At 45.6% G+C, this 13,277-nt stretch overlaps 1 protein-coding gene across 2 annotated transcripts in view; it reads left to right on the top strand.

Moving 5' to 3' along the window:
- KDM4A (lysine demethylase 4A) overlaps positions 1–9,868 on the top strand; it is a 39,330-nt gene extending 29,462 nt beyond the window's left edge. Inside the window, exons 17-21 of one of the 2 annotated variants that reach the window (XM_074961918.1) lie at positions 1,475–1,663; positions 2,462–2,632; positions 3,813–3,932; positions 5,368–5,460; positions 6,244–9,868. In XM_074961918.1, coding sequence (XP_074818019.1) covers positions 1,475–1,663; positions 2,462–2,632; positions 3,813–3,932; positions 5,368–5,460; positions 6,244–6,384 — 714 coding nt within the window. In that variant the 3' untranslated portion in view covers positions 6,385–9,868. The remainder of the gene's footprint in view (positions 1–1,474; positions 1,664–2,461; positions 2,633–3,812; positions 3,933–5,367; positions 5,461–6,243) is intronic. The other variant, XM_074961919.1, reaches the window with a different exon arrangement.
- The last annotated feature ends 3,409 nt before the right edge of the window (positions 9,869–13,277 follow it).

The raw sequence follows: 13,277 nt of genomic DNA, 5'->3' as shown, positions 1-13,277 counted from the left end.
GAATTGCATAATACAGTAGTACGTTGGTATCTTATGCAGGAATCTCTAGGCACTTTAAATAAAATAAAAGCTGGGTCTGTTTAGCTTGTCTACAAACTCAGTTTAAAGAATGTTAGACTCCCCCTTCCTCCTCTATCTAAAGGAGTGAGTTTCCCGCAATCCAGAAGGAGAGAACTGAGCTTTGTATGGTTATATCGCATCATACCTTGCTATTAACTAGTCAAGCCTGCAGTCCAGTGCAGCACTAGCAGAAGTGGGGTGGGATTTGACCAGTGGACTTGGAGCCTCTGGAAAAGCAGCATAATAGAGGGGAGACCACTGCCAAGAGCATTCTCAGTCATTGAAGAGTCTGAGGTGACAGCGATGAGATTGGATCATGAACGTAGCCCCTAAAGCTCCTCTGCACGGGTATGAAAGGTAGATCTGTCCTATCTGAGGAAGCCTATTCTGCACGAGTCCTTGCTAACTGGCCTGAGTCCTGGGCGGCTTTATCATTTTTAGTGTTCTCTCCTTTTAAGGATTTCTACAGTCTAGCCACTCCATGAGTCTCAGACTGATGGAAGTAGGAGAAGGTGTAAATACTTAATGCCTATTCCTTATATATTTTCATCAGCTGATCTCAAAGTGCTTCACAATCATTTAATTTATTCTCAAAACCTCTGTACCTAAAAATATGACAATGGACTGAACCACTTTGTTGTTAAAAAAAACCTTCAGTATTTCGGGGCGAACAAGGTGAGAACTATTAAATAAAAAGCTGTATGTTGACTTTAGCTGTACGATATGGGACTTCCTGGCTGGCACGACTAATTTTTAGAAATACTTACATTTTAGAGCCTTTTCCTCCGTTTGCTCAGTCCTGCTCTAAGGATATAAACCAGTGTTTGTGACATCCATCAGTTACGCCAAATCTGCTGGCCCAAATCTAGCTTTCTGCCTTTAGGGTAAGGTTATGGAATCTGCATCTGTACAAATTCTACTCAGTTCTCCTCCCTTCTGAAGTTCTGTCTCTGGTTCTATGAAACCCTTTGGGGTATAATGTTACTCTAGCCCTCTGGCCTGTTTCTGTCCTTGTATAACTACAGCCAGGAGTTGCAGTGGGCCATTGACTTTTGTCATTGCTGAAATGTGGTAGAATGTGGTAGAATGCGTGTCCAGGTCACCTTCCCTTGCAGACATTTCAGTTCACATGTTTTGCTGTTAAGCTTGTTGGATTGGTATATTATGAACACTTACTTTTTTTTGCCTGTGTCCCTGTTTGTAACTCCTGAGATTCCTGCCCAGTTATGAAATAAAACAAGTGCCCTTCTCTCTCTAGACTTTGATAAAGCATGGTGCCTTTCTGGGATAAAGAGTAATTGGAATAATGTAGTAATAAAAAAAGGTATTTCTAGTAACACCTGGGGAGCCTGTCAGTCTTCTGTACTTGGGGAAAGCCAGTGCTGAGCAGTAATCTGTAGTTTCCTGTCTGCAGAAATGCATCTTCTGTAAGAAGCGGAGGAAGAGAATTGCAGGTTGCTGTGTGCAGTGCTCTCATGGTCGCTGTCCTACGTCCTTTCATGTCAGCTGTGCTCAAGCAGCTGGAGTCATGATGCAGCCTGATGACTGGCCATTCGTTGTCTTCATTACCTGCTTTAGGCATAAGATTCCATCCCAGGCAGAGGTGAGTATTTGGAACACAACTAGGATTTGTTCTGGAATAGGCCAGAGTATCAAGGGAAACTGGAAAAGCTTTTGGCTGTGCTAGAGAGATAAGGTGGATGAGTTAATGTCTTGGACAGATTAATACCAATAAAAGAATTCCCTGTGCATTTTGGCCAGCATAGTCTAATGACCTTGGCTCCCATCCCATGCCAAGAACTGAGCCCTGATCTTAGTCCTGCTGCTGACTTCATATGACCTTCAGCCAGTCACTTTTCCCTAGTTTCAGTTTTGTCTGTAAAGTGACTGAGAACCACCTCTCCCCTGGAGCTGTTGTGAGAAGGAATAGCTAACGTGTGTGTGAAGTAAGTGATACTAATGTGCAGAGTTAGTACTGGGATCCCAGTGGAATGTCCTGTTCTGTTGACCAACCAGTGGGTAATGTTCCCATGTAGCCCTTCTGCCAAATGAACTGCAGCATTCTGCTCGAGATGGGCCTGTAGAGGGCTTGCTGCAAAGTCCTCAAATTGTCTTGAGGAACCTACTCTAAAGACGGAACGCTTGTAAATCCCTAGGTGGCCTGAGCTATGCACTGCACTGTCTTGGTTGCTGCCACTGACTGGTTTGGTTTTCAAGCATTTAAAGCACTCTGGGGGAAAACTCTTTTAAAGATTGACTTCAGATCACTGGTGGATCCTACGTTCAATTACGAACTCTTGGCAGCAATGTAGTTGTCTCTTCTTATCTGCCAAGGCCCATGCTCAGTACCAGTATACTGACCTTCATTTTAGCTGTCTAACAAGAGTTCTTCTCGTCTCAGCGAGCTAAAGCTGCTCTTCAAGATCTCTCAGCTGGGCAAATGGTAATCAGCAAGCACAAGAATGGTCGTTTCTATCAGTGCGAAGTGGTCAGTCTTACAAAGGAAACCTTCTATGAAGTCAACTTTGATGATGGCTCCTTCAGCGACAACCTCTACCCAGAGGACATTGTGGTATGTTGTGAAATAAGGGAGCTACTCCACTAGAGGGCATGTGGTACAAGGAAATTGCATCACCATTGTGGGAGCAAATGTGTCTGTGTCTGTCTGCTAACATCTCTAGGGGGTTAATGACAGCTCATAAGGAGGGAGGTACTCTCATCTGAGCGGAGAATTTTACAGCTTTTTAGATTTCTTCCCACTTAAAAACCTGTTATTGTCTAATTTAATGCTTTGGATGCAAAGTGCCTGTATTGATCTTCTTTCTGACTTATGAACAGTTGTATTCATTAAAAAGAACAGGAGTACTTGTGGCACCTTAGAGACTAACAAATTTATTAGAGCATTAGCTTTTGTGGGCTACAGCCAACTTCATCGGATGCATAGAATGGAACATATAATAAGAAGAAATATATATACATACAGATAAGTTGGAAGTTGCCATACAAACTGTGAGAGGCTAATTGGTTAAGATGAGTTATTATCAGCAGGAGAAAAAAACTTTTGTAGTGATAATCAAGATGGCCCATTTAGACAGTTGACAAGAAGGTGTGAGGGTACTTAACATGGGGAAATAGATTCAATATGTGTCGTGACCCAGACGCTCCAGTCTCTATTCAAACCCCAAAAAAGAACAGGAGGACTTGTGGCACCTTAGAGACTAACAAATTTATTAGAGCATAAGCTTTCGTGAGCTACAGCTCACTTCATTGGATGCATTCAAACCCAAGTTAATGGTATCTAGTTGCATATTAATTCAAGCCATGTGGCTAATACGCAGGGCTGGGTGGTGGGGTAGTGAAGGGCAATTGACAAGGCAATGCATTTGCACAGTTGTCACTAAGGGTGCAGATTGTGTTCAGGGTCTCTGTAACGAGATGAGCCAGGAGAAGGAAAGGATCCAAGAAGCTTGACTTTGAAATTGCAGACCATTTGAAATAGCTGGGAGCAGGAAACACCCTGTGTTTGTGAACTAATGGTTTAGCTGTGGAACCCTGTGGCTCAATTTTCCTGTCTCTAGGTGGTAATATCCACCTATCTCAAGGGCTGTTTATAAGGTGCTTTGGTACTCTGATGGAAAGCCCTCTAAAAATTGGATGGATCTCTCTGGGCCTGCTGAATCTTTATGCAAATATAAAGAAGTTGTTACTGCTCACTTCTCCACATCTCCCGACTTTCTTTCTTGTCCCATCAGAGTCGAGACTGTCTTCAGCTGGGTCCTCCTGCTGAAGGAGAGGTCGTGCAAGTCAGATGGACAGATGGGCAAGTCTATGGAGCCAAATTTGTAGCATCACATGCCATCCAGATGTACCAGGTACCGAGCTCCTATTCCTTACCGCTGCCCTCCACCTCTCACTATTTAGATAAAATGCTCATCACAGTAGTCTCTAGACAACTCCCCACTGTCTATTTTAGAAGACCTTTTGTAGAACTGTGGTACTACTGGCAAACCAAGTCCTAGGACCCTCTTTAACTCCTGCAATTAAATCCACTCTGGAAGGGTTGGGGGCGGTTATGGGGTTTGTTCCTGGTATATTGGAAGGAAAGCTGCATAGAGAAGAGATTATATTTTTATGGCAGTAAAAATCTAAGCCTTTAGTCTGGATGGAGCATAAATGCTGAATAACTGGGTGCTGAGGACCCTGCTCTAGCCTAGATGTCCTTGGTGACCCACCGTTTTATAGCCAGGTACAGAGGTGTGGGCTATTCATCCCTTCCCTTCTGCACTAGAAATACAGATCCATAGGATATGCAGAGAAGTGATTCCATGCAGCAGGTTGTAGGAAACAGTGGCATCTAGTCAGTGTCTGCACCGTGAGCTAAGCCCTTCTGCCACCCCCCTCAGCAGTGAGTCCTGTGAGTGCGACTGAGCTTCCAGACGTCCTGGGGGTCATGCTGAGCCTGCACAATATGGGCAGGTTCAGACTCGGGTGTGAAAAGAGCCTCGTTTTCGGAGGTGGGGAGCACCAGCAGCGCCCACTGAAATCAGCAGCATTAGGGGTGGCTCATCGCCTCTGAAACTCAGGCTGCTTCTATCTGGCTGCCTAGCTGTAGGCACCAATGTTCCCTCTAATTTTTAACAGGCCGTGCGCGCAAACTCTTTCTTCTGTGCCACTGCCAAAGCGCGCCCCCCCCCCCCCCCAAAAAAAAAGCCGGAGCGCACACGATGTTTCGCGGGGTTTAAGATCCGTGTGTGTGCGTGCACAGCTTAGAACCGTGGTAGGCGCCCGTATTTGAAAATGGGCCCCAATATTTAAGCTCCTGTAACTGAATCTGGCTGAAGCAAAGTTTTATTTACCAAAAAACCGTTGAATTTTAGAGTACTTGTGTACACCTTGTCCTCGTCTCCCAACCCTGCTGCTCAGGTAATATCCGGAGTGGCACTGAAGGACCCAGTTTGCCTGATGAGTAAAAATCCCCAGTGAGGGGCTGGCTTATTGCAAAGTGTTCTGAGAATATTCCTAAAAATGGTCATTCCCTTGACCCTAGGCAGATTGGGCCATGCAACTTCCTGCTCCTCTCAGGATTATTGCTTGTATAAAGTCTGTTCCCAGTACTAGATATAAACTAGCTGCTGCGATCCCCCCCCTCATTTACACATGACCCCATGCTATGCCAGAAAGTACATGTATATTGAAAGCTTTCATTATGGAAGCTCACTTAGCCGGGAACTGAACAGGGAGACTCTGTAGTAGTGTGGGGGTCTGGCTCTTGTGACTTCAGGCAGTACAGTATGATTTGTGTGTTAGGTGGAATTTGAAGATGGATCCCAGCTGATGGCGAAGAGAGATGATGTGTACACCCTTGATGAGGAGCTTCCAAAGAGAGTCAAATCAAGGCTGGTAAGTAGTGGGGATGTGCATACGTACTAAATGTCCACTACATAACACTACTTGCTCTGGGAGTTTGTTTGCTGTCTGTTCCTTGGCTGATCTCTCTCTTTCTGTAGATACATTACTTCAGCTCACCTCTAGCTGAGGTCTGTAGCCCTTCATTGCTTGCTAACTGACAATTTATGGGACTTAAATAGTGAAATCCTGCCTCTCTGAAATAGTGAGGTACACCGGGAAGTGCCTTGGTGTCCTTGGCCTGTATCGCTCCAGTAGGCCTCGCATAGTAAGGCATTAGCTCCACGACCATTCACAACCCAGGTGCATTGCTGATCTGAGAGGCAGGTCCTGTGCACCCATCTGACCTAGCTCAGTTGCAACACTCGTTAATAAGCACGCAGTGTGTCTGAGTCCAGGAAGGGTAGGGGTGGGGCATTCATGCAGAGTGGGTGTGTAAATCTGCCTGTCTCAACAGAGCAGAGCGTGCTGCAGACGTATCGGGTGTTTAGTTTGATCATTGAACTGACCCCTTTAAGTCTCCTTCACGCTTGGCATTGAGCTAGAATCCTTTGGCCCTCAATGTTTGCCCATTAATAATTTCAGTGGGTCTAGTGACTGCAGGTTTGTTAAGCTGTTTCTCTCTCCATGCTGCAGTGTCACTTGGGCTTGTACATAACAGTCCCAGCGCCCCATGCCCCAAGTGATTTCTCTGCCATGTGGGACCGCTTGTAGGTGAGGGGTAATGAGTTAATCTGAATGGCGCTGTGGGTGTCTAACCCTGCTTTACTCTTGCAGTCAGTAGCTTCAGATATGCGCTTCACAGAAATCTTCACAGAGAAGGAGGTCAAACAAGAGCGGAAGAGACAAAGAGTGATCAACTCACGCTATCGGGAGGATTACATTGAACCTGCACTGTACCGGGCCATCATGGAGTAAGCACTGCCTATGGTAGAGAAGGAGAGGTGCCAGCCTCCCAGTGGATTCTAACACTCCAGTACAACAGAGGCCAAACTTGGACATTTCAAATCCATGGGTTTTTTTAAAAAAAGGAAGCTATAATACTGTACCCTGCAGTAGCTGAAAGGAGATGGTTGGATGGTGGAACCGTTCGGTGTTGCAACAGTGGATGCCTGCCTGCAGGCGCCTCACCTGAAGTTGTCTGCACCGAACAAAGATCCAGCAGGCCAGCTTGGGAGTTCTGCCTTCCGCAGCTTATCTCCTCAAACAGTCTTTTTGTTTCTTCTTGTCTGAGCCAAAATTGACAGGTGGCAAACTCTTCTGGGAACTTCACCCAGGAATCTTGGCAGCTGCAGGAGGATACAAAGTGTGTCGTTTTTGTTGAATAATGTTCCTGATTCTGGGAGTCTCTCCCCAATGGCCACACCTGCACCGAGCAGGCAGTATTACTGGTGCTTGACATTGAACCTCTTTTTATATTTATATCTGTGTGTCTTGTCTGGAGCAGCTTCAGTTTCTTCTTTCTCAGCATCTCCCCTCTGAGGGTGGAGCCTCAGGCTATGCAGAGCCAAGTGGATTGGAGGCGTTTGTGTGAAGAGATGAAATGTGAAAATCAAATCCTATTGGATGAGCTATTTAACTCTCTATTTAGTTTTTTGTTCTGATTTTGATATTTTGAGACTTACTCGTGTTTAACTGTAATGGTCTGTGCCTATGTATAAATAGGAATCTGTCTGGAGCCTCCTGCAGTGCAGCCCTCTAACAAGAATGTTCATTCAGCCCCCAAAGAGTACTTGAGCGTACACTTCACTAAGGCAATAAAGTCCAAAGGGTCCTCCTGGAGAGCCAAACACCACAGTATTGGAGACGACAGGGCAGCAGTATTTGTAGCAATCCAGCAGCTTGTCTGTGGCCATGCTGCCACAGGCTCTTACCTAGGATAATTAGATCTGAGCATAGGATCCAGTTACAAGATGCACTGAACTGTACTTGTTAATGAATGGTTGTGTAGTGCCACTCAGAAGCTGAAGTGCTGCCACATTGTTCTGTCTGGCCACAGCTGGTAGAGCATCTGTTTTTAAATCCTGTGTAGAGCATTAATTGGCCACACTCTTAGTTGTATCGGAGAGACTTGACTATCCCAACAATGGAAAGCTGTCAGTTCAGGAGCCATGCATTGCGTGTATCCTGAAGATGTTCTGACATGCTCCTAGTAAAGCATTAACAAGTTAAAGCAGCAATTGTATAAGGATGTGGGGCTTTCCCACCCCCTGGGAAAGGGATTTTAGATTGTGGGCAGACTGGCTGCCTTCCAGCTGAATGGAGTGACTTGGGTAGTTTCCCTTTGTTGAGAAAAACATCGTACAAATGTACTCAGTTATTTTCTTTTAATCCTCTTCACTGACATAGACCCATTGCTGTAGTAAAGGGACCTTGTATACACAAGACCCTGATTTATAGCAGTTTCCTCTTTGTTTAAAAAAGAACACTATAAACCAAATTATTTTGAAATCTGGTGCATCAATTTGTGATTAGCAATAAAATGTAGTGTTGTGCAGTGACTTTTTATTACTTTGCTGATTAAGAGTCAAACAACAAGCTTTTTTGAAAAGTGATCCTCTGTTTATACCAAAACTCGTCTGGGATAAGGATGCTGATGTGACTAGTGACAATACAAATTTCTAGTGCTCAGGCTTGCTCTTGTGTCCTTCTCTTACAATGTGTGGGAGAAGCCCTTGTTAATCAGCATTTGGACAGATTCCTGAAAGGAACAGGGCCTTCACTACCCAGTAACTTAATTCATTATGGTCGGTTTCAAATGATGAATCATTCTGGTGAGCATTGGAATTGCTAACATGTAGAACTGGGACGTTGTGAAATTGTCATAGTATCTGCAAGCGTGCAGGGTTATGAAACGAAAATCTGTTAGAGCTGCAAGTAGGCAACTCCTTTTGATGCCATTTCTTGTGGCTAACGAAAGGAGGGGAAACTGCCAGCATCTCTCTGAATCTGCCCTCTAGTCTTCTAATGTACCTGGGGTTCACTTTAATTCCCTCTAGACTGAATGCTGTCCTGTTCATCATTGGAAAATCTATTCTCTGTTCTGCTTCCCCACCCCCTTTAGGTACCAGTTTAGCTGTCTGGATGATGTACAGGCTTCCTACCCAATCTGCTATATTACCTGCATGGACTGAGTTTCCATTCTAGGGGGTGATACTACATGTCTGGTATAAATGCCTATCTACAAAGAAGGCTCCCACCCTAAAATGACAACGTAGTGCAAGGCAGCTGGGCTTGTGCCCTGCAAGTGTTCCAGTTCAGTTACGCCATGCTTTGTCACCTGCCGCTCCCAGGACTGAGTGACTTTCAGGAGAGTTTCCATGCTTGGTGTTAGTTCTGGTCAGGGAGCTCTGACTTGATGTGACCCAAAGTGTTCTCTGTAAACAGACTTCAGACTGAGGGTCTTGTCGGCTGTCTGCACTGTCTTGGAAACCACTGCCATCCTTGCTGAGTTTCCTTCATCATTGGTTAAAGGAAGATTGTCCCATTTCTCATAAACTACATTGTTAAATGTAGTTAAATAAACATATATAGATGTAAATCTCATTTCAGGGAGTCCATATAATTTTTTGACTCCAAGTAAAATCTTAAAATTTTTAGACCGATTCTGTAGGCACATCCATTAATGTGCTTAAAATATAAGGGGCAGAAAATTCCCTTCCTCTGGAGTCCTTCCAATCTCAGGACAAGTGCCATTAGGATGTCAGTTGGGCAGATGCTTTTGGAATATATTTAAAATAGGATGTTACTTCTAGAAAAGTGTTCAAAACACAAATGGTGATGCTAACCCACCCCGCAGGGAAGCTCTGGGTGAGAGCTATTCATTCGCTCCATTTGGTGTGGCATTGCAGATCATGGGCTGCCTCCCCTCATGCTAAGTCTGATTTTTGGTTCAGGTTGGAGTCTTTGCAAACTGTAGAATGGAGCTATCTGCATGTAATCCTGGGCAAGACGGGCAAATCAGTTTTCCTTTTCAGAACTGGGAAGCAAGTGTCCTGTTTTGCGAACTACTTATTGTAGATCCCTCTTTGTCTCCAGACTTCTAGGAGAACTCCTGATCCACAAGCAGGGCCTTCTGACAGGCAGGGAAAGTAGTTTCAATGGTTACACCCATTTTCTAAGATCATCCGTCCCAATTTCTGAATGAGACAGAGCTCCGATCTGGGGTTAAATGAGTTCTGTATTGGCGTGATCAGGGATGCCTGGGATGAGAGGGGTCTCACCCTTCTCTGGCCACCCAGCCTGAGGCTTCCATATGTACCTACAGTTCCCATGCGCCACTTGGGCTCCTGTTGTCTGACCTATCTACAGCTGTGCTTTGTTTTTTTTTAATGCGAACATGGGGAGAAATAAGACTCCAGCAGCCTCTGTATTTTTAATTTGATCTAGTAATAAACATAATTAACTTCAAAACAGACAATCTCTGGACTGATTTTAAATCTTTAACAATTTTACTTGGAAATTCTCACAAGGCTTTTAATTTGTCTAGTCTTACTACCTATTAACCTCCTCCTAATCCTCCATTACACCCTCTCCTTGCATGTCTGTCCAGTGGTCACATGACAACTTGGGAACCTTCAGTAAGAATGGGTGGTGGTTGCTGCCATTCCAGGGTTCATTCAAACTGCACTATGATCAAAGAAGCTAAAGGTAGGGACAAAAGCTGTGTACCCTTAACAGTTCACCATTGTCCGGTTGGGTTTTTTTTGTTTTTCCTGGAAGAATAATACAATGAGACGAGATTCATTCTGCCGCAGTTGTAACCAGTTCAGAATCCAATATGCTGGTAAAATGCTTAGTTTTATTTAACATATGAGTAATTTATTGTGGTCTCCAAAGCCTCTTTTCTTACCTGCCATTTCCACCCCTCAGCAAAAGGGAACCAGTCACTCAGCCCAAGCTGTTCTGCTCCTGAGGAAGGAGACTGCTGTGTGCCTAAGCACCGTGCTGGGCAGCCAGCAGGAAAGGCCCTCCGAATGCTGGAACGAACAACCCAGTTCTTTGAGTGATTGTCCATGTCTCTTCCACTGGCGATGTGTGCACACCTCATGCACAGTTGTTAGAGAACTCCCCCTGCGTGGTACCTATTGGGGTGGCTCGAGTGCTCTGTCACCACATACCCCGACATGCTAGTATGAGGGTGGAGGTGCCCCAACCCCCTCTTAGTTCCTTCTTAACAACAGTGACGGTTGTTGAAGTACTTCCAGTCTTGTTATCGCAAGCTAGTGGTCCTCGTTCAGTGTACAATCAGGTTCTTTTTTCATTGTTAGATAGAGTGCATCTCTAGGTTTTAGTTCTAGTTTTTACATCCTATTTGGACCAAATTTAATTCTCAGGACTGGAGTCATGCCTTGATCTCCTGGGATCAAATCCTGTCAGTTGTGTGCCAGACCGATATTGGTCAGTGACCTACACCCCAGCTGCCTAAAATGTTTGGAAGAGCCCACATCCAGGACAAGTATCATGTTTGTAGACGGTTTAAGCCAGGGGTGGGCAAACTTTTTGACCCGAGGGCCACACTGGGGTTGCAAAACTGTACGGAGGTCTGGGTAGGGAAGGCTCTGCCTCCCCAAACAGCCTGGCACCTGCCCCCTTCAGAACTCCCCACCCATCCAAACCCCCCTGCTCCTTGTCATAGAATCATAGACTATCAGGGTTGGAAGGGACCTCAGGAGGTCATCTAGTCCAACCCCCTGCTCAAAGCAGGACCAATCCCCAACTAAATCATCCCAGCCAGGGCTTTGTCAGGCCTGACCTTGAAAACCTCAAAGGAAGGAGATTCCACCACCTCCCTAGGTAACGCATTCCAGTGTTTCACCACACTCCTAGTGAAAAAGTTTTTCCTAATATCAACCTAAACCTCCCCCACTGCAACTTGAGACCATTACTCCTCATTCTGTCATCTGCTACCACTGAGAACAGTCTAGATCCATCCTCTTTGGAACCCCCTTTCAGGTAGCTGAAAGCAGCTATCAAATCGCTCCTCGTTCTTCTCTTCCGCAGACTAAACAATCCCAGTTCCCTCAGCCTCTCCTCATAAGTCGTGTTCCAGTCCCCTAATCATTTTTGTTGCCCTCCGCTGGACTCTCTCCAATTTCTCCACATCCTTCTTGTAGTGTGGGGCCCAAAACTAGACACAGTACTCCAGATGAGGCCTCACCAATGTCGACTAGAGGGGAATGATCACCTTCCTCGATCTGCTGGCAATGCTCCTACTTATACATCCCAAAATGCCATTGGCCTTCTTGGCAACAAGGGCACACTGTTGACTCATATCCAGCTTCTTGTCCACTGTAACCCCTAGGTCCTTTTCTGCAGAACTGCTGCCTAGCCATTTGGTCCCTAGTGTGTAGCGGTGCATGGGATTCTTCCGTCCTAAGTGCAGGACTCTACACTTTTGGCCCAATCCTCTAATTTGTCTAGGTCCCTCTGTATCCTATCCCTACTCTCCAGTGTATCTACCTCTCCTCCCAGTTTAGTGTCGTCTGCAAACTTGCTGAGGGTGCAATCCACGCCATCCTCCAGATCATTAATGAAGATATTGATCAAAACCGGCCCGAGGACCGACCCTTGGGGCACTCCACTTGATACCGGCTGCCAACTAGACATGGAGCCATTGATCACTACCTGTTGAGCCTGACAATCTAGCCAGCTTTCTATCCATCTTATCATCCATTCATCCAGCCCATACTTCTTTAACTTGCTGGCAAGAATACTGTGGAAGACTGTGTCAAAAGCTTTGCTAAAGTCAAGGGATAACACATCTACTGCTTTCCCCTCATTCACAGAGCCAGTTATCTCATCATAGAAGGCAATTAGATTAGTCAGGCTTGACTTGCCCTTGGTGAATCCATGCTAACTGTTCCTGATCACTTTCCTCTCCTCAAGTGCTTCAGAATTGATTCCTTGAGGACCTGCTCCATGAGTTTTCCAGGGACTGAGGTGAGGCTGACTGGCCTGTAGTTCCCCGGATCCTCCTTCTTCCCTTTTTTAAAGATGGGCACTACATTAGCCTTTTTCCAGTCGTCCGGGACTTCCCCTGATCGCCATGAGTTTTCAAAGATAATGGCCAATGGCTCTGCAATCACATCCGCCAACTCCTTTACCACTCTCAGATGCAACGCGTCCGGCCCCATGGACTTGTGCTCGTTCAGCTTTTCTAAATAGTCCTGAACCACCTCTTTCTCCACAGAGGGCTGGTCACCTCCTCCCCATGCTGTGCTGCCCAGCGCAGTAGTCTGGGAGCTGAGCTTGTTCGTGAAGACAGAGGCAAAAAAAGCATTGAGCACATTAGCTTCTTCCACATCCTCTGTCACTAGGTTGCCTCCCTCATTCAATAAGGGTCCCACAACTTTCCTTGACTTTCTTCTTCTTGCTAACATACCAGAAGAAACCCTTCTTGTTACTCTTAACATCGCTTGCTAGCTGCAACTCCAGGTGTGATTTGGCCTTCCTGATTTCACTCCTGCATGCCTGTGCAATATTTTTATACTCTTCCCTGGTCATTTGTCCAATCTTCCACTTCTTGTAAGCTTCCTTTTTGTGTTTAAGATCAGCAAGGACTTCACTGGTAAGCCAAGCTGGTCGCCTGCCATATTTACTATTCTTTCTACACATTGGGATGGTTTGTCCCTGTAACCTCAATAAGGATTCTTTAAAATACAGCCAGCTCTCCTGGACTCCTTTCCCCCTCATGTTGGTCTCCCAGGGGATCCTGCCCATCAGTTCCCTGAGGGAGTCGAAGTCTGCTTTTCTGAAGTCCAGGGTCCGTATTCTGCTGCTCTCCTTTCTTCCCTGTGTCAGGATCCTGA

The sequence above is a fragment of the Natator depressus genome, chromosome 8 (assembly GCF_965152275.1).
Source record: "Natator depressus isolate rNatDep1 chromosome 8, rNatDep2.hap1, whole genome shotgun sequence".
Taxonomy (NCBI): domain Eukaryota; kingdom Metazoa; phylum Chordata; order Testudines; family Cheloniidae; genus Natator; species Natator depressus.
The sequence above is the reverse complement of the archived record's forward strand: the minus strand, read 5'-3'. Positions and strand labels throughout refer to the sequence as shown.